The 25,006-nt window shown below is 34.9% G+C and overlaps 1 protein-coding gene across 3 annotated transcripts in view; it reads right to left on the bottom strand.

Moving 5' to 3' along the window:
* The window catches only part of DMD (dystrophin), a 1,017,291-nt gene that overhangs the window by 725,473 nt on the left and 266,812 nt on the right, over positions 1-25,006 (bottom strand). For 2 of the 3 annotated variants that reach the window (XM_034074486.1, XM_034074485.1), the window contains 4 exons: positions 16,859-17,047; positions 15,893-16,074; positions 7,154-7,304; positions 1,394-1,513 (listed from right to left, as the gene is read on the bottom strand). In XM_034074486.1, coding sequence (XP_033930377.1) covers positions 1,394-1,513; positions 7,154-7,304; positions 15,893-16,074; positions 16,859-17,047 — 642 coding nt within the window. Of the gene's footprint in view, positions 1-1,393; positions 1,514-7,153; positions 7,305-15,892; positions 16,075-16,858; positions 17,048-25,006 lie in introns of those variants that run through there. The other variant, XM_034074487.1, reaches the window with a different exon arrangement.

Here is a 25,006-nt window from a genome sequence, read left to right on the forward strand (position 1 = left end):
CCAAACCAGGTGTAGGACATTGCACTTGTCATAGTTAAAGTTCAAGAAGCTGGAATCAGCCCGACTCTTAAGCGTGTCAAGATCCCTCTGGATGGTTTACTTGGGTAATGAAGCAAAATTAAAGAAAAGTACTTTTTTTCCTTCTGAAAAAAGATAGATAGTAGAAAGCTTGGTTCTAATGCTGTCATACTTCTCAGCAGTGACCCCAGAGATCTGATCACCAACACAGGGGTATCTTTTAATATATCTCAACACTGGTTATTCATTTACCTCCATTCAGAAATTACAGCAAATCAGAAATACAATAAAAGCAAATTCTTAAAGATGTGAGTGCAATACTAAACTTTCATATAATAAAAGCTAATATTTAGCAATTTTTATAACATCTTTGTTGCTAGCTTTATCGCAAATGTATTTCCAATGTGTTATATTTTAAGTAATTTTATCTATACACCAGAATATATAGAAGCTGTTTTTATGTTAATTGTTTAGACTTTGGGTCAAAATGCAATTTAGAATAGGTTTGGATTGCAAGGATCATGCTGCTAACTTCTCTCAATTCTAGTACCCTGGAAAGCCTAGTCATAAGAATTCTTAATGATAAACCATTGTAGAAAACATGTACACTGAAGACGATATACACTGAAACAGAAGAGACTACAGACAGACTGAGTTGATTCTCTTAATTTCCAAAGAAACTTTTCCATGAGAAACTAATAGGAAAGAAATTATGACTTTCCTAAAAAAGAGCTTTAGAAAAACCAGTATGCTCTTAATATTTCCTGATAACCATTATTTGTCTACAAAAATATGATCATGTAGACAGTTACTATTTGGTTTTTCTTATTTTTAAAAATTCCAATTTCAATTCTGTGGCACCAGCATTTCCATAAAAAGACACACATATGTGCATTATTTAAAATGAATGTGTGTTTAGGAACTTGACACTGGATAATGACACTTATATTACTGTAACACCAAAATATACCACATGTATCAAGTTTCCCAATAACTCACACTTTGCTGAATCCTGTAGGTACTTACATGGAATATCCTTATCCTTTACTATAACAGAGAAGCATGTTACTTCTATCAGGAGTAATGAAATACAGTTAAGAAATCAAAGACAAACACTTGTCCTTGGATAGATAAAACAGTCAGATACTGAAGGAAAAAAAAAAACAAAATTAAGTTGCTCTCAGATATTTGAGTTTTCCTTCAAATACATGCATGTATCCATCTATGCAAAAGTCATGTCCTACAGAAATATTTAAGGTAATCCTTAGAATCATCTTCTGAGATACATCCAATGCTACTAGTAGCTCTTCTTCAAACTTATTAACACCTAATGCCCCTGACAGCTTTTTCTCTGAGACAGAAGTTTAGTTGTTACCTGAAGCTGTTCTTCCAGTGCAGCAGTAGCTCTGTCTCCGCTGTTTTCATCCACCACCACCACCATATGGGTTAGAGAATTCACCTTGACTTGTTCCTGTTCCAAATCTTCTTGAAATGCCTATAGTTAAAGCAGATGTGTTAGGAAATGTGTTCCAAATTAAGAAAATCCTGTGTCTTTGGAGTCCTACTGACTGATTAACTTGCATAACTAACCAACTATGGGAACTTTAAAATCACGTTGCTGTCAGTATTAAGTAATTTAAACTTATTTTGTTGCCTTAGCACATATACGCAAACATCAGCATATTGGGCAGATTCCTATTCTTTTCACAAAAATAACTTCCTGTTAACTCATTCACAAGTCCTAACCCTCGATACAGTATTTCAGACAGAAAATTTGGCTTGAGAAAGCATTTGTTGAGTTGATGGAGTTGAATTACACATGTTGATTTATATGGATATACATCAACATACCAAGAGTCTGCAAATTTTAAATAGCTGCTGGGTTAGATTTTTTGTACTTCATTTGAACATATTTTTTTTTAAATATATAATATTAAAAATGGCATAGTTTGCCATTTAACAACTGCATACTATCTTCAGCTTGGCACTGCTATATAATTTAATCAAATAGGATGAAACTACTCAGGACATGACTCAAGATTAGGAAACACACTCAGAACCCTTGTCTCACTTAAAACAGAAAGCAGGAAACAGAGAGAAGCACTTTATGATTTCTGAATGTCTGAGAAAAACTGTCTTGCCCTTTTAGTTTTGGTATCCAGCTCCAGTTGCAAGCTGCAATAAAAGTGAGGACAATCTCTAGCTGAGAAAGTAAACTGCTAAAAGCAAAGAAACTTCTCTCAAATCTGCACACAAATTGATATTTAAATGATTCCTAACCTTGCCAGATTTCTACAGTTCTTCAAATCTCTCTGACCCTTCCACAATTTCCCAGTAATAGATCTAATCAAGTGCTCCCTCCCTCCTCACAGCTCACAGAGAAGTGCAGTGGGAAGCCTAGACATGTTTAAATGATGTTTTATGGCATATTAATTGTACACTTACATACATCACAAAAATAAAACTTGAGGTACTGTAATACCTTAGTAACACCCCTTTGGTGGATTTTAGTGTCACCTATTACCTTTTTTTGTTGTTGTTGTTCTTCTAACTTGCTATGAAAGATGGAATCCCTACTTCACTATAGTTTGCTAACAAAACCAAAACCAGCTCAAGTTCTGTCAAACACAAAGGAACTGAGAAGCCAGACTTATTTGCTCCTTCCTTTGCTGAGATGCAGCAAGAGCATAGATGAAAAAATAGAAAGAGGAGATAAGGAAGCATCAGTACAGAAGCTTCAAGCCACAGAGAAGGCAATATTCAATTTATTTTCATAATTTTTGTAACCTACCTCCAGCTTTGTATTTGTGTATTAACGATGATATATACATTTTAAACTCCCAGTAGTTAACTGCTGTTTTACATTACTGGGTTCTGGCTTCTGTTTCTTAAATAAAACTTGAAAGAACTCCCCACCTCACTTCTCTGAAAAATATTCCAAGGTATCCAGAGTCACATCTTGCCTGAAACATTTTTTTAGGTGTCTACAACTAGTTTCAAACCAATGGAAGAATGTGAGAAACCAAAGTCCTGAACTTTGTCCTAAATACTTCAGCAGAGTATGTCCTAGTGATTAGAATATGTATAGTATAATAATGACAGTCTGAAAAATTACATGGCTAACTACACATCATAGAATCACAGAATCATAGAATGTATCCTATCATCATAACATACACCTTGTTACAATGGAAACATTCTCTATATTACAGACTGTTTTGAATTTCACCATATCAAAAATTTTCTGCTTTTTCAAGAAGGGTATGAAGAAGAAGCCTTTATTGAAAGTTAGGTCACACATTTTAAAACTCTTTTTCAAAATATCTTTCTTTTATTTGAAAATTAAAAAAATATATAATGTAGCTAGTTTTTCATTTTCAGGCACAATCCTTGAGCCAATCTATTTATAAAAATCCTCTTTTTTTCTGACTTTCATGACTATGATTACCATTTGCTTCAGAGAACTAGACTATAAAACAATTCTCAAGGACTGTGAAGTGCACCAATTTGTTAGAGCAATCCCTGGAATTCAGACTTCTCAAGATTTTGTGACCTAATATTTGATCAAGAGGAGGGAGAGCAGTCAGGGATGAGATGATATAACACAGCTTACTTCCCCCAGGTTCAATCCCCTCGTTCAATCATATGACAATAAATATATTGCTCCATGAGCCTAGAGCAAGGGAGTAGGCAACTTTTATTTCTCGATTAGTGGGTATCTGACAGATTACATTCCCAAACAAAATCAGAGTTACCAATGCTCTGCAAGTGCAGGAGTCGAAAGCATTTAGAAAATGGGAGTCTTTCACACAGTGAAAGACAGGGTCAGGGAACTGATGAAAATAGAAATTTTAGTCATATTCTAATCCCTAGATGGATCCAATTTGTCCTGAGCTGAAGGGTTGTTTTTGATAATCCAAGTGTCTATTTTTACCATGAAATTCACTGATGAAAATAGTCTGTATAGAGGAGCTTGTTGAAATAGGAATTACAGAGTCAGTCCAAGACTCCACACATTGCTCAAATCATTTAAATTGAAGTTTCTAGCACGTTCTTCTGAACTCCTACAGATAACAAACATTCAGTGACATAAAACGTAAGATGGGTTTAGATGTTGATGCATGATCACAGCAGCAACAGAAACTCATGAAACTCCACAGTTCCTTTAATTTATACCCATCAGATAACAACTTATATGACTCCAACAATCTACATCAAAATAAAAAAAACAACAAAAACAACCACCCCGTCTAGGGCATCCAACTACCCAAAGACAAATCTAATATTTGAACATTTAGGAAATGTCTTCTTGTACCTTATTGTACCTTATTTTACCTTTGCAATTAATTTGAACCCTAACCATTTTCTATAATTTCTAACTTCATGAAAAATAAAAAGGCTTAGGCTTCCAGAAGTATCTAAGCAGCTTAGACCTTTTTAGAAATTTAGTGAAACTATTAAAACTACTAACTATAAATATAATAATAATAATAATGCAGAATAATAAAATCAGTTCAATTAAAAGCACATTTTTACTAAATTATAAAACTTCTAATATAGTATTCTGCTTAGACAGCTTAATAGTATTTAGATTTTTATTGAAAAACAGCTTTTCTCCCTTTATAAAAGCATAAAGGAAAGATTCTTGCAACAGGAGACAAAATACATAAAATTCTGTTGCAAAGAGGAATAGTTCTTTACTGAAATGTTTTGTTATTACTATAAAATATAATGACCATGCCAGATTTCTTACCAAGACTTTGTATTGTGCAAATGACATAAAACCCTCTAGAATTCCTTCCTTCTAGCTCTATTTCAGTCAAACCTAAAAAAGTTTCTGTGGTATCAAGATATTAACTTCCTATACTACTGAACTAAGTAGCACACTGGAAAGAATGTTGTGTGCTTTCTCTGGTCTCAGTGGTGGGGGCCATTCCCAATACACATTACTGATTTTTTTTTTTTTTTCCATAGGACCCAGAAGAGAAACTGAAGTGCTAGTCACAAGAATTCAAGGCAAATATTTTCAGACATCATTGAGAAAAAAGTAGAATAAAAGAAATCAGATATATAATCAAAGAGGGATGGGGAACATGAAATAAATTGAAAATTAGTTACTAATGAACAGATAAAGAGGGAAAGTCAAAATTATAATGGTAAAGAGGAGAAAGAAACAAGATGACAATAAACCAAACCTATTATCTTTGCTGAAGTCTGCTTAATTTGAAACAACCTTTGCTTCTTATATCTTTTAACTTTTGTTTCCTCCCACCAATTTAAGCAACATTGTTTCTGAGATTTCCAGAGTCCTATGAGACTAAGGAAAAACACTGGGCTTGGCGGTTTTTTTGCTTTATTTGTTTGCTTGTTTAATAATGTAGCAATAATGCCCTATTAAAATTTCAGTGCTTTCTCCCATGTTATAGCTTTGGTGCATACGATATAGAACAAAATTATCTGAAACTTTCACACAATACTTGAATAATGGAAAACATCTTGTTCTTTGACTTATGAATGAAACAAACTATACATGCATAGAATTTTATTTGAAGTTAAAACCAAAACATTTTCTATCCACCTTATTAGCTAAATTGTCTTTTGTACAGAAAATGGATTTGATAAGTAATACACATAAATAAATAATGTTGACTAATCCATCACATTAAGAATGAAGAACTAGGATTTGGGAGAGAGATTTCTGCATGTCTTCACTCAGGGTATTAAAATACAAACTAAATACCCATTTTTGCCAATATTAGAAAAAAACAGCATGAAGAGGTTGCATAAATACAGCTATTATGCTTTAAATTGCCACTCAAATACAAAATACGTAGAAACAGGAATAAAGTTATTAAAGTCTTAGCACTCATATATTCAAAATCTTTCAGGTTTTCTTCTCTAATTACCATTTCATAATTAATGCACTACCTGTTTTAAAAAAATAAAATTTAACATCAGAATAAACGTTTAGCTACAAAACCTGCATACTGAAATGCACTGTCCCCTCACAAGGCAAGCACAGATTGCACAAATAGAAGCAGTAGGCAGTGAATTTTAATTCTTCTTCAGTAGCACTCTTTAATCAGAATACAGAAAAATCATCTTTTACCCAGAAGTGGATCATGCAGTCTTTTGCAGCTATTGATGTCTTTTTTTAAAAAAAAAAAAAAAAAAAAAAAAAAATCTGTAAAATCTGGTTTCAGTTTGAATTCTTTTTCAGGATGATCTGCCCTCTAGAACCTGGAGTAGCACTGACACAGGGTGTCAAGCACCAAAAGTTCAGATCTATCAATATACTATGGACCTGAACTTATTTGAACCACTGATGTAGAAACATTAACAGTAAATCTCTATTACCTCACACATCATCTCTGTTCTATACTTTTCTGTGCCTCTACATCATTATACCATGTGTCACGGATACATATATAAAGATATATGGATACATATTTAAAGATAAGACATTAAAAAAAAATAAATTAATATGAAGCCAGACAATTTAATCCAGTAAAGGAAATAAAGCTGTTACATAAATTACACAGTCTCTCTCTTTTTAATATTTAATTATTTCAATTAAAGAATTGCCTTCATGGAATATGTTAGAAGTTTGGCCAAATTCTGTCTTACACTTCATTTATTAGTTTTTCAGTTTTCATTAATTAAATACATTACTAAAACATATTTTCTACAGTTAGAAACTGGGATTTATTTTACAGCACTGTACAGTTAAATATTCAGAGTCACATGAGTCTTAACAAGATCATGCAGTCTAATTATGACTAGTGCATCATTGCTACTACAGCATGCAAGTAACAAACACCAACATGCAAAAAGAGTAAACCTCAGGTATTAAAAAGCCTGATATATTCTTACTGTACTGTGTAATGAAAGGATGATAAAGCTATCTCACAAATTCCAGTGTATTGTTTATATTTAAAAAAGAATTTATTCTTTCATATAAGGATAAAAGTAAAGGTTGAGATAAAATAACTCTACAATACTTTGTTAATTGCATGAAAAAAAAAAAGCCAAGACTTCATATTAATTTTCTATGTTCTAGTGGCAGAAGCAGAACTTTAAAAATGTCAAACACTCAACTTGGTTTTTATGCTTTTGGTAGTATACCATAGCATACCTTATGTTCTTCTACTTGACGTTTTAGGTCTTCTAGATCTGGACCTAAGGGCTCCAAATCGATTTTCTTAGTCTTTTCTTCTGTTTTTGTCAACCAGTCAGCTAACTGGGCTAGCTGCTGATTTTGAAGATCCATTAGAATTTTATGTAAACTGGAAAAAAGAGAAATACTTTTTTCAATTTATATATGAAAGAAAACAACAGGTAGAAATATCTGTTCTTTATACTTTTAACCAATTTTCATGAACCTACATCTCAAATCAGAATTTTAAAAATATACTTTCAAATAGGTAACTAGATTAAACTTATTTTAAATTAGGCAAAATGTTTTGCAACTTTTTTTTTTTCTTTTTTAGGACCTGAGTATAGCATATAATATACTGTCTGTTTAAGTTTTAGCCTCCAGTTGCATTTCTACTACAGCTGTTTCTGTAGCTGGCTTCTTAAAACATACATTGTTTACCACAGCTACTTTGAAAAGTACTCAGACATCTGTACTAACCAGAATTCCTGAAATTTAGGATATTAAACAGAAGAGATTGATAATTTTTCAGTTATTAAGTGGAGAATGCTTTATGGAATTAAACAAGAAATACCTCAGTTTTGCCTAAACAAACTATTCATATAGCCCCAAATGACCTCCCCAGAAATCCATTACAAATCCTTCACTTACACTTGCCATCTTTAGAAATTCTCAAAACTTTCCTAAACAAAATCTTCATCTTATCAAAAGTGTTTTCAAAATGAAATGCAAACTGTTGCTGAGCAGTGGAACTACAAGCAGTTATTTGTATTACCCATCTTTCATGTAACACAATTTTTTCTTTTACTTAAATTTGACAGAGCAAAGTCACTGTCCCCAGTCACACTGAACTTGGTAAAACCATTGTACATTTTAGTGCATTACTTGCATCTCTAGAAGAACTCTTGCAGCAAAAAGTTAGTTAACTACTTTCAGAAGTAAACTTGGAGATTTGAAAATCTGAGTTGAACTTTCAGACTGGAGAAAACTGCTGTGTAAGAAAGGTGTCAAATTCCTACTCTAATTGCACTCGTTTATCAGTTGGCATATAGCTGGCTTCTTGAAAATGTAGCCCAAATTAGGAACCTATTGTAAATGTTGTCTTTCTGTGATCAATAGCACCTAGAACTGCCCAATTTTTGGCAGTGACATTTCACAGAATCATAAAATGGGTGGGGAAGGGACCTTAAAGATCATCCAGTTGCAACCCCCCTGCCATGGGCAGGGACACCCTGGTTTGTGAAAGCCCTATCCAACCCAGCCTTGAGTGCTCCCAGGGATGGAACAGCCACCACTTCTTGGGGAAACCTGTTCCAGTGTCTCACCACCCTCAGAGCAAATAATTTTCTCCTCATGTTTAATCTAAATCTACCCTGTTTCAGTTTAAAGCCAATCCCCCTCGTCCTGTCACTACATGTCCTTGTAAAATGTCTCTCTCTGTATTTCTTTTAGGCCCTCAATAGGTCTAGAAGACTGCCATGAAGTCTTCCCTCAGCTTTCTTTTCTCCAAGCTGAATAAACCCAACTCTCTCAGCCTGTCTTCATAGGAGAAGTGTTCCAGCGTTCTGAAGGCGGATGCAGGGACTGTGAAAATCTAGACCTTGGGCCCACTGTACAAGAGGATCTGGCTTGAGACCATCTTAAGAACCTGAAAATACACAAATCCATGGGACCTGATGAAATCCATCCGCAGGTCCTGAAGGAGCTGGCAAATGAAGTTGTTAAGCCACTGGCCATCATATTTGAAAAATCATGGCAGACAGGTGAAGTTACCGATGACTGGAAAAAGGGAAATATAACCCCCATTTTCAAGAAGGGGAAAATGGATGGCCCAGGGACTTACAGACCAGTCAGTCTCACCTCTGTGCCGGGCAAAATCTGGGAGCACATTCTTCTGGAAGGCATGCTAAGGAACACGAAAAACAACAAGGTGCTTGGTGACAGCCAGCATGGCTTCACTAAGGGGAAATCCTGCCTGACCAATTTGGTGGCCTTCTCTGATGGGGCTACAAAAATGATGGACAGGGGTAGAGCAGTTGACGTCATCTACCTGGACTTGTGCAAAGAGTTCGACACTTTCCCACATGACATCCTTGTCTCTAAATTGTAGAGACATCAATTTGATAGGTGGACCACTCGGTGGATAAAGAACTGGCTGGATGGCCGCACACAAAGAGTTGAGGTCAATGGTTCAATGTCCAGCTGGAGACCAGTAATGAGTGGTGTCCCTCAGGGATCAGTGTTGGGACCGATCTTGTTTACCGTCTTTGTTAGTGACATGGAAAGTGGGATTGAATGTGCCCTCAGCAAGCTTGCTGATGACACCAAGCTGTGTGGTTCTGTTGATACACTGGAGAGAAGGAATGCCATCCAGAGGGACCTTGACACGCTTAAGTGGTGGGCTGATGCCAGCTTCATGAAGTTTAACCATGACAAGTGCAAGGTCCCAACACCTGGTTCGGAGCAATCCTAGGCACAGCTACAGGTTGAGCAAAAAGGAAATTCAGAGCAGCCCTGCAGAGAAGGACTTGGGGGTGTTGGTCAATGAGAAAATGAACATGAGGTGGCAGTGTGCGCTTATAGCACAAAAAGTCAACCGTATTCTGGACTGCATCAAAAGGAGCGTGACCAGCACGTCGAAGGAGGTGATCCTGCCCCTCTACTCTGCTCTCGTGAGACCTCACTTAGAGTATTGTGTGCAGTTCTGGTGCCCTCAATATAAAAAGGGCATGGAACTATTGGAACAAGTCCAGAGGAGGGTCGCGAGGATGACCAGGGGACTGGAGCACCTCCCGTATGAAGACAGGCTGAGAAAGTTGGGGCTGTTCAGCGTGGAGAAGAGAAGGCTGCGTGGAGACCTCATAGCAGCCTTCCAGTATCTGAAGGGGGCTTACAGGGATGCTGGGGAGGGACTATTCATTAGGGACTGTAGTGATAGGAGAAGGGGTAACGGGTTGAAACTTAAACAGCAGAGTTTTAGACTGGATATAAGGAAGAAATTCTTTACTGTTAGGGTGGTGAGGTACTGGAATGGGTTGCCCAGGAAGGTTGTGAATGCTCCATCCCTGGCAGTGTTCAAGGCCAGGTTGGATGAAGCCTTGGGTGATATGGTTTAGTGTGAGGTGTCCCTGCCCATGGCAGGGGTGTTGGAACTAGATGATCTTAAGGTCCTTTCCAACCCTAACTATTCTATGATTCTATGATTTTATGATTATCTTCATGGACTTCCTATGGTGGGTGAGGCATTGGCACAGGCTGTCCAAAGAAGTGATAAATGCTCCATCCCTGGCAGTGTTCAAGGCCAGGTTGGACAGAGCTTTGGGCAACATGGTCTTGTGTGAGATGTCCTTGCCCATGGTAAGTTGGAACAAGGTGATCTTACAATCTTTCCCAACTGTATCCATTATATGATTCATTCTATGATGTTACGCATTCACTCAATCAGGTCCACGTCCTTCTGTTGGGGGCCCCAGAGCTGAACACAGTACTGCAGGTGCGGTCTCACAAGAGCAGAGTAGAGGGGCAGAACCACCTACCCCGACCACTGGCTACACTCCTTTAGATGCAGCCCACGATACAGTTGGCTTTCTGGGCTACAAGTACACACCTCCAGCTCATTTTGAGCTTTTCACCAAACACCATCCCCAAGTCCTTCTCCTCAGGGCTGCTCTCAATGCAACCTCTACTCAGCCTATATTTGTGTTTGGGATTGCCCCAACCCAGATGCCAACTTCTGTTGTTGATTGTTATTTATTTCCTACCTTTTTTTAAAAAAACAGACAAAAAATATTCCTTCCAGTTTTGAATCCTCTCAAAATGAGCCAAACATTTGGTCTCTGATTAAATATTTATATAATTATTAGTTCATATTTATATACACTTAAAAATTAGTACTGCATGCAATAGTAATAACATATTGTAAAAAGGAATTTCTGTTTCCACTGCTATTTGATGCCTTTGTTGAATGTATCTCAGCTAACACATATTCCATTCTTAGATACTATTACTCAAGTTTGTAAGCAAACCTTGGATCACCTATAAATTTAGGAATGCAAAATACTCTGAATCCTCTGCATATATTGGCACATTTTACACTCTAGGGCAGAGCTGCAGTTTGGAAGAACCTAGAGAGGCTGGAGGGACAGGCCAGAAGGAACTTTGCAATACTCAACAAGGACAAAAGCAAAGTAGTATGACTAGGAAGAACTCCTGGAATGGCATATTCTAGGACCTGATTAGCTAACAGAATTCCAGCACTAAATCTAACTGAACACCCACCACTCTAGCTTTGTCTTTCTACTTGTGAAATGATCTTTGCTTTAAAAAGAACAGCATACTAGATGAAAGACTTTCTCAAAAAAAAACTTTATTGTGAATATAAATTATAAATTTAGTATTCTTAAATCTGTGTTAAGGATTTACTTTTTTTCTTTAGGAAACAGGTTTTTAACTAGATCACACAAACACATAAACTTCAAGTACCCCAAAAGTAATGGCCAACAAGATTGAATGCAATAGTTTTAAAACAGGGGTGTAAGAAATTATTCAAAAATTCCCACAACTTGGGTATTTTAATAATAAAAATTTAGCTCTTACCAGAAAAAAAACAAAAGAAAGAAAGAGTTGTTTGTACTTTTTTTTTTCCATAGGGCACCCAACAACACTATCATTTATCTCAGGATTATCACTTTCATCTGGATAGATTAAAAAAATTACTGGGGACTTCTGAAACAGAAACAATCAAGTCTTAGTAGTGACCATAGGAAGATGAGCCAAACCAGAGCCTCTTGAAACAAGAGTGGCAGTGGCAAGAAAGGCGTCATGGATCTTCGTGATCCATGATTTCAGTTTTTTCTACTGGAAATAATGTGTTAATTACCGACCAAAATGTCTAGAAGATACATGTATTGCCTTTTCCACTGTAATCTTTTTCTTCATTAATGGAATACAGGAAGCTGATACCCTGCTTTACCATAACCCATGGCTAACAAAGGATTACCTATCTCAGATCTAAGCCAGTCTTTCTCAGTTTTCAGGTGTGTATTTTGTTGTCTTTCTTGGTCTTCTAAACCAAGTTACTATGAATAGTAAATACAATGCTTCGACTTGGAGATATCTTTTTAGCAATAAATGAAATAAATGAGGAAGAAAACTTGATAAAGTAAAGAGAATTCGATTTCAGAAAACTAAGATATAACAAAATACTTATATACAGAACATTTATGTTATTCTGAAGCAAGGAGCATAAACTTGAAAATGAAAGAATTGTAGAAATAATTTAATCACAGTTGATTCTTAAACAAAAGTATGTTTCTTCCCATTCTCCAGGTACGCTCTGGTTTTCAAATTACTTCTATAAACATCTGATAGAGGTTTTAGTACTTATTTATATACCTCAGAAGATTATAATAATCTTTGTTTACGGTATAGCACTCATAAATTTCAAATACAAAATGATTTATCACTGAATTCAATGTGCTTTAATAGTTGTGGAATGCTCCATAGAGTGGTAAACTGTATTAAGTTTTCTCTCTGGTGGTACATTTATCACTCTGAGACACTTTACTGTAGAGTGTCCTATTTGGGGAAGGGCAGGAGTAAGAAAAGAAAAACCAGGCCGTTTTCGTTCAGCATGCTAATGCATTGCTTGCCAGAAGTCAATACATAGTGAATACATGGGAAATCCAATTTGGGCTGCTTTTACACAAAGGCATTGCTGTGTTCCAAACTTACTCTGGTATTTTGACCCTCTAAATCACTTTTCATATCACCCTTTCACTTTTACAGTATCCCTTATCATTATCTCTTTCTCCTCTCTTTGTTGATTGCTTGCTTTTGTTTTCTCTGTGCTGTAAAGTGTTCTACTTTTTGTTACACTTCCTATTACCATTACAAAAGAAGACAGATGTTCTCATCTTCACAAAATCCATCTCTGGGTAAACATATCACAGTTGCCTTAAAAACTAGATTACAGAAATAAACTCGGACGATTATGCTTTAAACTGAAGTAGAAGATAGGTTCTCAAGAGTTTAAATTGTGTATAATAACCCAGAAATATATTACATTGTGATATGAAAGTTGTTCATAATCCTCCAGATGGGGTTGTTGCCCAATAGGTCAAAATTCACCATATCTAACTATTGAGACATTTTCTCTTGCCCTAACCCAAAATGTTAGCTGAATTTATCACATAACTTTTTTTAGAAATTAAATAGTAACACAACATTCTCTGTGAAGCCCTTAACACTCCATTTATTTTAATGATTTCATATTACCCATATATGGCACACTTTAGAAAATACTAGACAATTCAGTTCCTGAAGAAATGACCTATAGCTGCATCTGGGACAGAAGTTTAACAAGTGGCATTGAAGGACAAAATAGACACAGCACCACTCATAGAAGTAAGGTTGCTATTTGCATGTTGTTGATTTAAATGAAAATGAGTATGGGAAGTAAAAACACCTACAATAATGTATTCTAGAATTCTCTCCAATAAAATAATAAAGGTGGAGGAAATCAGGTTGAAATATCTGAAACCCACCAGCAATTTTATAGACTGTCAAAGAAAGATAGAATGAAGGAAATATCTCAACACTCAGTATCAAGCTGAAAAGAAAATAAATGTCTGGAATTACTAAGAACATATGGAAAAAAAACCCAAACCAACACCACCAAACAAAAAACCCAATAACAAACCTCTTCCCCCTGCCCCCCAAACAAACAAAGAGAGCATATTGTTGAAAATCATGGTTTGCCCTTCAATACTGTGGGCAATTCTGGTCCCCTTAACCAAAAAAATGTAAGGTAGAATTGGAAAAAAGCTCTGAGAAGACCAAGAGAAATAACTGAAGATATATATTTATGGAGAGAGTAAGGAAACATGCACAATATTGACCTTCACTTCCAAAACAGTAACTAGAAGGAATCACTTCAGCTACCAGTGACAAAGAAAAATAAGCTTTTCCTCAAGAAAGCAGCATTCATAATAGGTAAGAGGCCTACAGAATTCATTGCCAAAGGATACCATGGATGCTAAGAGGTTCAAGACGACACTGAATAAATAAATGGAAGGAAAATAAAAATCAATAGCAGATTACTAAATATGCAAAACTGCTTCCATCTCACGAATTTACCTCAGCTGAAAGCAATCTGAGAACAAAAGAGTTCTGTGGAGAACTTTATAACATAAGACATGCAGTATTAGGTCAGAATATTAGCCCAATATTTGGTCTCCAGAGCAACAGGCCTATGCATCCCAATATTTGTTCTCCATGAACGCAAAGGGAGATGGGGAGATGCTGGTTCAGGAGATAATTTTTTTTCTTGTTACGTTACAGTCAAGATGCAGGGCTAGACCATGGTCAGACTACTAGAGAAATTCAGCTTTTATTAAAATCACATTCACAAAAGGAGTTTGCTCACTTTCCAGCTGTACTGAAGAAACAGAAGAGTTTCTCAGTGCATGTTTATTGGGATTTTCTGTGAGAAAAAATAAGACTTCAGTAGAAAGATTTTATTGAAGTCTACCTAGTTCAAAGTCTCCAAAAAGCCACCAAGGATCTCAGATTCAGGTCATCTGCCAATGCATCGATTTGATTTCATTGTAGAGAACAGCTATATTTTTCAGGAATTAATACTGCTTGGCTATAAATATGTTCGTAGTAAAATTCAATTAATTTAAAAATTTCAACTGGATTTAACTTGATATGATGGTCAGCAAACTTCACCATTGTTCTCCTTTACAGAAAGGCCAGCAGGTGCACAAAATTCCTCATGACATGGTAACAGAAAATGCAACAAAAGGTAGAACTCTCTGCAGCACAGAGGAAATAAAAGCAAAGGGAATTCGAAAGGGAGTGCATATGCATGTATGTGTGTATGTATATATATATATGTATACCTATCTCAGGCAGGAACTAAAGGTATCCACATAAAATGAAAAAAGAAGGGCTGAAAAAGAGAAGTGTGAAATATCAGGGAAGTAACTGACATTTTACTAAGATAACAAATGTAACTCACAAAAAGCCCAGCTTCACTAAGTTCTCTGGTTTAACCACTCTGTATCCTGCAAAGTAAATTACTCCACTGTAGCACAATCAGAAGCTTTCACATTTATGGAGTTCCTTATACTAGATAGCACTATGTAAATCCAATTTCAAAATAAGACATAGATATCATAAAAAAAGCTTCAAAGACTAAAATGACTAATTAATAATTGCTTTTCTACTTTTACTTGTATTTCTACTTTAAGCTATAGGACTTCCTCTATTTTGAAAGGTGTAATTTGTTCTCAGAGAAAATCACCACAATATTTCCTGGAAAGCTAAGCTCCCACTTATTATTCTCATGGGCTCAAGTTTTACACGTCCTTAAGATTTGCTTTCATTTTACTTCTGTATCTCAGTAAAAATTCTTTCCTTTGTAGCTAAATATTGTGTGTTATTTGTTGAAATAATCAAAAAAGATGAAGTAGGTTATATGAGTTTGGGTTTAAGTATTACTAGAGTCAAATTGTTAGTAACTGCTGATTTGTGTGGCTTCCAGTCTCAAAAAAACATGCAAGCTTCATAGTCACTACACAGAAAATTTCAGGATAAAAAAAGAATTGAGATTGAATTTGGTTCACAGTGAAGTGAAAGAAAATCCCAGCTGTTAATCAAGTTCAGTACTGTTTCAAACTCTCTATGTATTATTTTACTCAACATACTACTTACTTGCTTTGTTTTTCCATACTTGCTACCCTAAGACTTTCCCATCGAGAATTAAGTAGATTCATTTGTTCTTGGATTTCATTCTCTTCATCATCTGAAAGTTTTCCAATTGTTAAAAGTTGACTTCCAACTTGCAAGACATTGCCAACGCGTCCTTGGTGAGCTGTTAACTCCATCATAAAACCCTGACAATAAAAAAACCCACAAAATCCAGTTTCAAGTTTGCTTCTTTGGAAGGAAAGAACAGATTTTGGAGAAATATCCACCACTTCGCAAACAGAACAAAACAGAAATAAACATTTTCACATTCTGCATAGATAAAAAAGAAGGTTGAGGGGTGACCTTACCACTTTCTACAACTACCTGAAAAGGGGTTATAGTGAGGTGGGTGTCATGTAGTAACAAGTGACAGAACAGGAGTAAACATCCTAAAGTTGCACCAGGGAAGATTTAGAACGGATATCAGGAAAAAGTTTTCACTGAAAGGGCCGTCAAACACTGGAAGAGGCCACACAGGGAAGTGGTGGAGTCACCATTCCTGGAACCATTTAAAAGACATGTAGATGTGGTGATTAGTGACATGGTTTAGCAGTGGAATTGGCAGTGTTAGGTTTACAGTTGGACTTGATGATCTTAAAGGTCTTTTCCAACCTAAATGATTCTATGATTCCAAGGCACAGTCTCCAGTACTACCTTTAAATACTCCAAATCTAAATTACACACACAGAGAAAAAACAAAACAAAACAAAATCAAAACCCCACAGAAAAAAACCCAAAACAAACCCCAAACCATCAACCAACCAACAAAAAAAAAAAACAAAAAACCCCCCACAAAACAAAAACAAAACAGAAAAAAAACCCAAGAAAAGGGAATAAAATAAACTAGAAATATGTTTGGTTTTCAATTTTGACCTTATTATGGGATACAAGCAGATAAATGACTACTGAAGGATTGGCATAAACATATACCTCATGGGTGTGAAATTGTTCTTTAACAACTTCTACATCATTGGATATGTCGCCCTGTGCTTGTAATGCATCTTCAGCAGAGAGAAGCCATGTGAGTACTTCTTCTAAAGCAGTTTGGTAGTTTTCAAGATCCATTTCAGGTCCCATCCGCATGGTGCTGTATGTCTTTTCTTCAACAGTTTCTAAAAACTGATCAAAGCCAATATTTTATGAGTAATACAGATAATGTTTTCTCAGAAAATTCTACAAAGGAATAAAGAAAATGCCACTGTGTTGTATGAAAACACAACTTTTTATAAAATAAAAAGACATCAGACGGCTAATGCATGGAAGTAATTATTAGTATAAAATCAATTAGTTGACTAAGATTGTTTAAGATTGAGGGAAATAAAAATATCTCAAATTATATATTTTACACTAGAATTCAAAATTCCTACCAAGTATTCTGAATAGTGACAATATTTAAATTATATCTATAGAGTGCTGTTATACATGTTTTTCAATATACCCAGATTTTTCATTTCTAGTTTACTGCTTCTTATTTAAGTATTTTCTCTTGGAAATGAGAGAGAAATTTATTTCCCATAGCAGCTAGCAAAATTATACCATCAAAAAGCAGCAAGTTGCACACTGTCATGGCAGAGAACCTATGGAAAAACAAGATGCAAAAAAGAAAAACAGCCCTTTGCACCACATGCAATGCCAGACTCAAGCAATTCATAGATGCCCATTTTGTGAAAACCATTTTAGAAAGTTGAAAAAGCTCAGAAATATCAAGCAAATTTATAACTTTGTAAAAGCAAACAAAAATTCATTACTGTTGATTTCTCTTTCCCACAGAGGCCACCCTTATATTCATTGTTTAGAAGCCTGGTGACTCTTAAAAGTACAGAATTCACACTTCTCTTGCTTCAAGTCAAGAGAAATAAATAAATATGATAAGTATAATAGTAAAGATGAGAACAAAACAGAAGCAAGAAATACAGGCTTGCTGTTTATGGGATATAATCCCATTTTTTTTCAAAATGTTCAGAAGAAATTTACATGCTTTGCTAGCAAATTAGTTAAACCCCCCCCCATCTTTACATAAAAATATACTTATGCACTTCATGATTTCATAGTTAGCGAAATTGTCATTACTGACATACTTGTGACAGTAAAAATATCAAAGCATCTTCTAAAGCCTTTAATTTTATTTTAAGACAGAAAATCTGAATTTGTCAGTAGAACCAAAAGCAGGAAGTATAATGGATGCAATGTGATCACTTAAAATTTTCAATCTTTGTCTTCACAATAAGAACCTCATTCTGAATTGCATATGTCTAATTACCACAGGCAGCCTACATGCATCCCTCTGTGATACGTGTGTTAGGCTAGCTAAAACACCAGTTATATCACCACTTATGCAGGAAAAACAATGTTGAGTAATTAATTCAGCATTAAAAAAGTGGGCTTGGAAATCTGATGAACCTGATTATTTTTTTGTTTTGTTTTGTTTAAAGAAAGCACTATCTTAAAAGAAATATAAACAATGAAGCATGGAAAATGTTCAACATATATTCCTACTCCAAAAAACAATGTTTCAGTTGTGCGCAACTCCAAGTTTATAGTATAAAATGCAGTAAGAAATTACACCCAACCGCATCACATTTCTGCGGCAAGATAGTACTTTTTAGCATACAGTCTACTATGGAAAAGGATAACTTTATAATTACTTTTGCATAGGTAATGATTTTTTTTTCCCCTGTCTATATGAGTACTGCATGGAATATATCCACATCTGATACACTGGAGGAAAAACTAAGATGCTATAAGAGGTAAGACTAAGGATATAATGATTCCAAAGATCTATGATGACCTCTGTTATCTATTTTTTTGAAAATTCCCCATCTTATAAAACTTCTTTCTCTAGGTCCGATACAGAATATTGTCTCGTGTATACCAAGTGTTCAACTAAGCACCCACTAAAAAATAATTTTCTGAGGAATGACTACAGGGTATAATTTCCCCTTGTCATGTTGACCATAAAATTTTCCCTTTCTCTCATGCTATACAAATATTCTACACAACTGTGTTGAAAAATCTTGGACTCATGATCTTCATTGGCAAAATGGTGCAGACTAACTACTGATCCATTATAGTAACTTTTGAGAAAGTGTAGAGAAAACCAAGCACTAACATAAACATAAACAAAAAGTTTCTTGGCAGGTATTCTAAAGTATTTTTTAATTAAAAGAATGTCCATTTTCTGACATAAGGAAATCAGAAAGGGGGTAAGGGAAGTATAAACAAAGGACTTTGTAGAATGCTGTCAGTAATCCTTATATTTAGTAGAAAGAGGGAACAACAACTTTTCTACTTTCTCTCAAATCTTAGAGCATTACTGCCAGAACAGAGTTGAAATCAATGAAGCTGAAGAATGGTACCAGCTGTGTTTGAAGTTGAAGAAGAAAACACTATTTTATGGATAGTGTAATTCAATAATTCTTAACTCCTGAGGCATAATAAAGTCACTAGATAATTATGCCTTCTCTTTTCCCATGTGTTTTAGGGAAAACAAAAAGTAAAATATAGAGAATAATCAGTTCTGGAGTACATTAAGCATGCAGAGTATTTGCATTCAGATTTGACAGTGACATAGGCAGGGATCCCTGGGATCATCAAATGAATTAAACCAGTTCATCCTCACTGATTTCATTGATAAAATCAAGCTGTAGTTATACACTTTCAAAATTGTGGTAAATTTCTTTCTGCATCTTTAAGCACATTCGCATTATCAAGCCAAAGCAGACTAATAGCCACCTTGATCTGAATCTACTTAAGCAGAGAATAATAATAATGTAGAAAATCTACAAATACAAAAAATGTGCCTTAGAGTCATAGTTTGTTTTGACTTGAGAAAATACATACATTTTAAAATCCACTGTTATACTCCATCCTGACTAATTCTGTCAGTGCTGCTAGCTTTCTGAAAGATAACTATTCATCATTCCTCATTCTGCATATGGAATGAAGAGCAACTACTGAGGTCAGCAGAAATTCAGACTGTTGGCTCAGCTGTACATGGAACATCAAACACTGAGCTAAATATTCACATTTGGAAGTGGACAACTACTAACCTAATGCCTATGCTACACTCTTTGTATTAAAAGCAAAACTAAACAAAAAAGTGTCTCAAAGTAATATTCATTGACATAAGGAATACTCAACTCATAATATAAACTAAATATAAAGATACAGATCCTACTGCACCGAGAATAATCCACACTGAAGTAATACACATAACATAAAAAACAATGAAAACTCTGAATTTTATAAATTATAATGGTAGGCAAAAAAGTTTTAATAAAAAACAAACAAACAAACAACCCCCCACAAAAAAAAGCAAAAATAATAAAACCCAAAACCAAACACAAAAACCAACAAAACAACCAAATAACAAAACCCCACAACACCTCCTGTCTTGTTCTGGTTTCTGAATTTATATGAAAACTTTTCAGAATTCCTAAATTAATGAGGAAATATAGAATCTGAAGGTATTGCATATACTACGTTGAGATAAAAACACAAAGTTATTAATATAAGTTGTGATGGCTGTTTCTAACCAGAATTTTTAAGAGAATGGAAAGCAATTACAACATGCTGAAGTTAAATTCTTATAGCCATATATTGCTAGGAAGGCCACACTTAGGAAAAAAACCTGCTTAAATATGCATTCAGTTTCTTGGACCAAACAATATTATTAGAAATAGTTTTTTATGGTTACAAACTCAAAGCTGATAGGGTCCAGTCAAAGCAAAACAGTTACAGAGCATAACCTACTGAAAAGTGATGCTTGTATAATGATACAAATGTTAAGGGTATAAATTACATGTAAAATTCAGATGTTTGATGAAGACTGCATCACATCTAGCTAGGAATCTGTAAACCAGTCAGAATACTTTGAGAAACTGAAAGCCATTTTTGCATGGAAAATAGTCCTGGTCATTATTATGGACTGATGCAGGAGAAAAGAAGTGCTCTGGATCCATATGTTGTCTTCCAGAATATGTTTTTCTTTGTTGCTGCACGTGGAAAAATTGCATCTAGATAAAAAGATGTGAATTTGAATTTTTACACACATCATCTTCTGCTGAAGTGAGGTGGCTGGGGTGTGGGGGCTGGAAGACTCCAAGGACTCTTAAGCTTTAATTTGAAGTATAAAGAGAGAAAATAAAAAGCTCCAAACCTTCAGAAGCCTGGAAAAAAGAGGTATGCCTGGCAGCTATATGAATTAATTCACAGCCTAAACCATAACCTCCTTCAGTGTAAGGAAGTGAGGGGAAGAAGTGTTCCTCACCTAATATTGCATTAAGTTCCTAAATGGAGAAAAAGGATTGGATATGTTATTAAATTCTTCAAGAATGTTTTTATTTTCATAAAGACTGCTTCTGAGTTCTAAAAAATTGTTGAGATGTTTTAGAAAGCAATTTTGCGGTAAAGATTTAGCGATCATTCCAATGCTCTTATTTATATATTTTCTTCCTTCAGAAACTGCCTGTCTCACTGGAAAAGATACAGAATCTCACTCTAGAAATTTAGAGCTTTAAAACTCAAAAGACATAAAATTTTAAAGAAACAGTTTATTTTATTTTAGTAAAGGCAAATGTAAGTCCAGAGTAGTTTTCACATTTTGAAAATTCCCTTTGCATGACTACAGCCTTAGGAAGTATCACACATTATTCACCCTCTAACTATGCCTCCTGTCAGGTAAGACTGATACCACTGCTTATTCTTTTGGTTAAAGTTTTTTATTACAAAATCACATTTTCTGTGTCTTTAAAATTGCTAAATTATACCTGTTAAAATGCTAAATGCTAAAATGTTATTTGCAATAATCAGGACTATGTCTTCATAACAGATAATGTCAGCTTAGTTAGTAACTTCTTGTAACAAAACTAAGAAAATATATTGGTCAGACTGCAATTACAATGTTAACTATTTCCTTCTTCTAAAGAGAGTGGCATTTTAATTTTAAATATTTCAAAGCCTCCTTTGTGAACAAAAACATTTTGGATAAGAAAGATGGGGTCTTTTAGCTACTCACACAAAAATCCAACCAGATTCGGCCTTAACATAAATCTGAAAAACTGCAGGTTTTGCTTGCTCAGTTGAGACAACATAGATTTCTAGTACCAGAATTTATCAATGGTTCCATTTGCACTGTAGATATTTCCACCTGGATGAATTGACTTGCCCTTGCAACTGCAGTTGTGAGATGCAGTAGATTATTAGTTCATTAAAAACCAGTAGACCTTAGGCAATGCGCGTGTTGAGAGAGAAAAAAAAGCCAGATCCAGGCAGTATGGATGAAAGTACATTACAAAGGAAAGAAAATTTTGAAAGCATTGACAAGAAAGGGGCAAAAGAAAATTAAACTTTTCAAATACTGTATTAGGTACAATTGGTACAAATGAAGACTGAAAAAAAAAAAAAAAACAACAAATCATTGCTATTAAATGAAAATCTGAAAAATTTGCACTTTCTGACCTGGAGTGTAGAAGTTGACTTATGTCAACTGAAAGTAAGTGAAAAAATGAAACCAACTGGGTTGTGAAAGAGACTAAAGGCTGGGAACTGCAGAGACAGGTAGGATAGTTTTAAGAGTTAAGAGACAGGAACAAAGGCTGCTAGCTACGTGGAATAATCAAATTTTCTAAAAAATTGAAAACTATTTCATTCTACATACATAGTCAAGTAAGTCAGTGGTTCATAGAAAGATTTCTTAGCTTGTTTCCTTCAACACACCTATACTTGGGAAAAATACCAAAGCATCTTTTGGTTAGTAGCTGTTTGACCCTTTTTTCCAGAAAACATATCAAAACATACTGGTTTCATTAACCAGGGAAATTTTTCAGCCCATGTGTATTTAAGGGTTTAATTATATTGAGGGTTTTGTTCTGACTATAAAATGTATTGCTGTTTGAAACATTACTGCTGACAAGACACACAGTACTTGCGTCTCAAGGGAAGGCACTTCCTATTCCAGCAATTAAGAATCATGACTCCAAACAGTAATGTTACCTGATGTCAATGTGTAAATCAGCTGACTGTGACTGAAATTACTTTTCACTATATACTTAAAACAAAATTATTATTTCTTCCTATTGAAATGCCTTGTCTGTGCATCATTTTTCAACTCTTGTTTTTCTGATACAAGAGGAAGGCACATTTTAATGGGACATATATTGCAGGTACTGTCATGTCATGCAGCAGACTGAGGTCATTTGTTCTCTACATAACACATATGAGTACTCTGCACATAGAGAAAAGTTGAAATTTTCATCCTAGGATAAATTTTCAGTAACCCAAACCATTCTATGACTCATACAAGGCCTTGTACTCTCCCCTCTCTCAGTTAAAATGTTGTAATTCCAAGTACTAATTCTATTATAACGTTACATTTTCACTATATTTTATATATAAATAGATATTAAATATAGATATATTTATGCCTTTTTTCCTTTACCTATAAATATAAATATTTTATGGGTAAAGGAAAAAAAAGGCAGACTAACACCTACTCTACCATCTTTGGCCAAAAGTAATAATCCTCTATTGCAGAGCACAACAAACAGCAGTCAACCACCTGCAGTGATACTGACTAAACTTTGCTAGTGAAAAGCCTGAAAAGAATTCCTTGCTGTTCAGAGTTTCTACATGTAAAATAGTTTTATAGTCTTGTCCTTGATAGCCAATAAAGCTGTAGATTATAAAATTCACAAATGCAACAGAACAATATCCTCTTTTTGCTTACAATTCAGTCAATAGCTACTGTCTGGAACTTTCTTCTTAAAAAAGAATTAAAAATGGTCACATGCTGCAGCCTCCCAGAAGTCTCTGTAAGAGGTCTTACCATAATTACCACTGCAAACACATCATCAACTCAACACATCAGCAAATCAGCACAAGAGTTTTGCTTAATTAAGGGAGAAATATGGTCCACGATAATCACTAGAGCTACCACTTCATGTTCCCCAAATAAACAAAATTCAGTAGTTTTAACATTAACCTGTTCAGGGAGATAACTGAAGGTTCATGAAATAATAATGCTGGTGACAGCAGCCATCCACATCTGCATAGGCAGAATCCAAATGAAGGGAAAATAAATAGTAATTTGAAAGAAAAATATTGTCTCTGTGCTGAAATACTCCTTGGAGAGAACTATTCACTAAACCTGAGTGAAGAACTTTATAAAAAAGCAGCAAAAATAAAAAAGAGGTCTAATTCACATATTTGATTGCAATTAATGGTTAGAATAAAGGGATACCAGTTAACAAATTCATTGATGGACAAGAATAATATTCTCTGCTAGTAGAAAATTGTGTTGAGCTTTTGGCTCAGTGTCCCAGAAAGGACCGTGAGGAAGAAGTTATATATAAAATTATGAAGGAGCATAAATACAATATCCATGGCCAAAAAAGTAATGAAAGACAAAAATCTCATTTAGTGTACAGAATGGGAAGCAACAAGGGTCTATTTAATATGTATTTTACAATTATTGTTCGGTGTGCAAACCCTTATCTCATTAAACTTGAAACCTTATTTTTACCATTTGCATTGTTTTTTGGTGATTACTCCCTTCTTCATTAGTCCAAAAACTTCAGGAGCATTCACATATTCCCTCTATTTTACATATGCTGGAATGAAAGACAAAATGTCCAATAATTCAAGGTGACTGATTCGTGGTGTATAATGCCTGATTTCTCAGGGTCCTATATAATAATTTAGTTAACACAACTAAAGTCACAGTTGTAGCCAAGTGCTCAATGCTTCATTGATTTAGACTTCAACATCTCACATAACACAGTCAGACCTCAAGAATATCTCTGGACAATTATTTGCTCAGAGCAAAACTCTGTAATTGAGGTAAAAAATATTCCTGAAGAGTGCTCAACTATCACTGAATTGTTTTAGTCATGGAATTATCTTTCTGAAATACCCTGCAGAAAGATAAGAACACCTTTATACATAACACCTTTCACAAAATTGTTCAGCTGCAGTGCTGACCTATGGAAGAAGAGAGATACACAATAGGTTAGTAAAGCTGTGCAAAAGGCAAGGGAGAGAGAAGGGAAAAGATGCATAGCAACAGTTGAACAGCACATC

This window comes from Melopsittacus undulatus, chromosome 2 (assembly GCF_012275295.1).
Source record: "Melopsittacus undulatus isolate bMelUnd1 chromosome 2, bMelUnd1.mat.Z, whole genome shotgun sequence".
In the NCBI taxonomy this organism is placed as follows: Eukaryota; Metazoa; Chordata; class Aves; order Psittaciformes; family Psittaculidae; genus Melopsittacus; species Melopsittacus undulatus.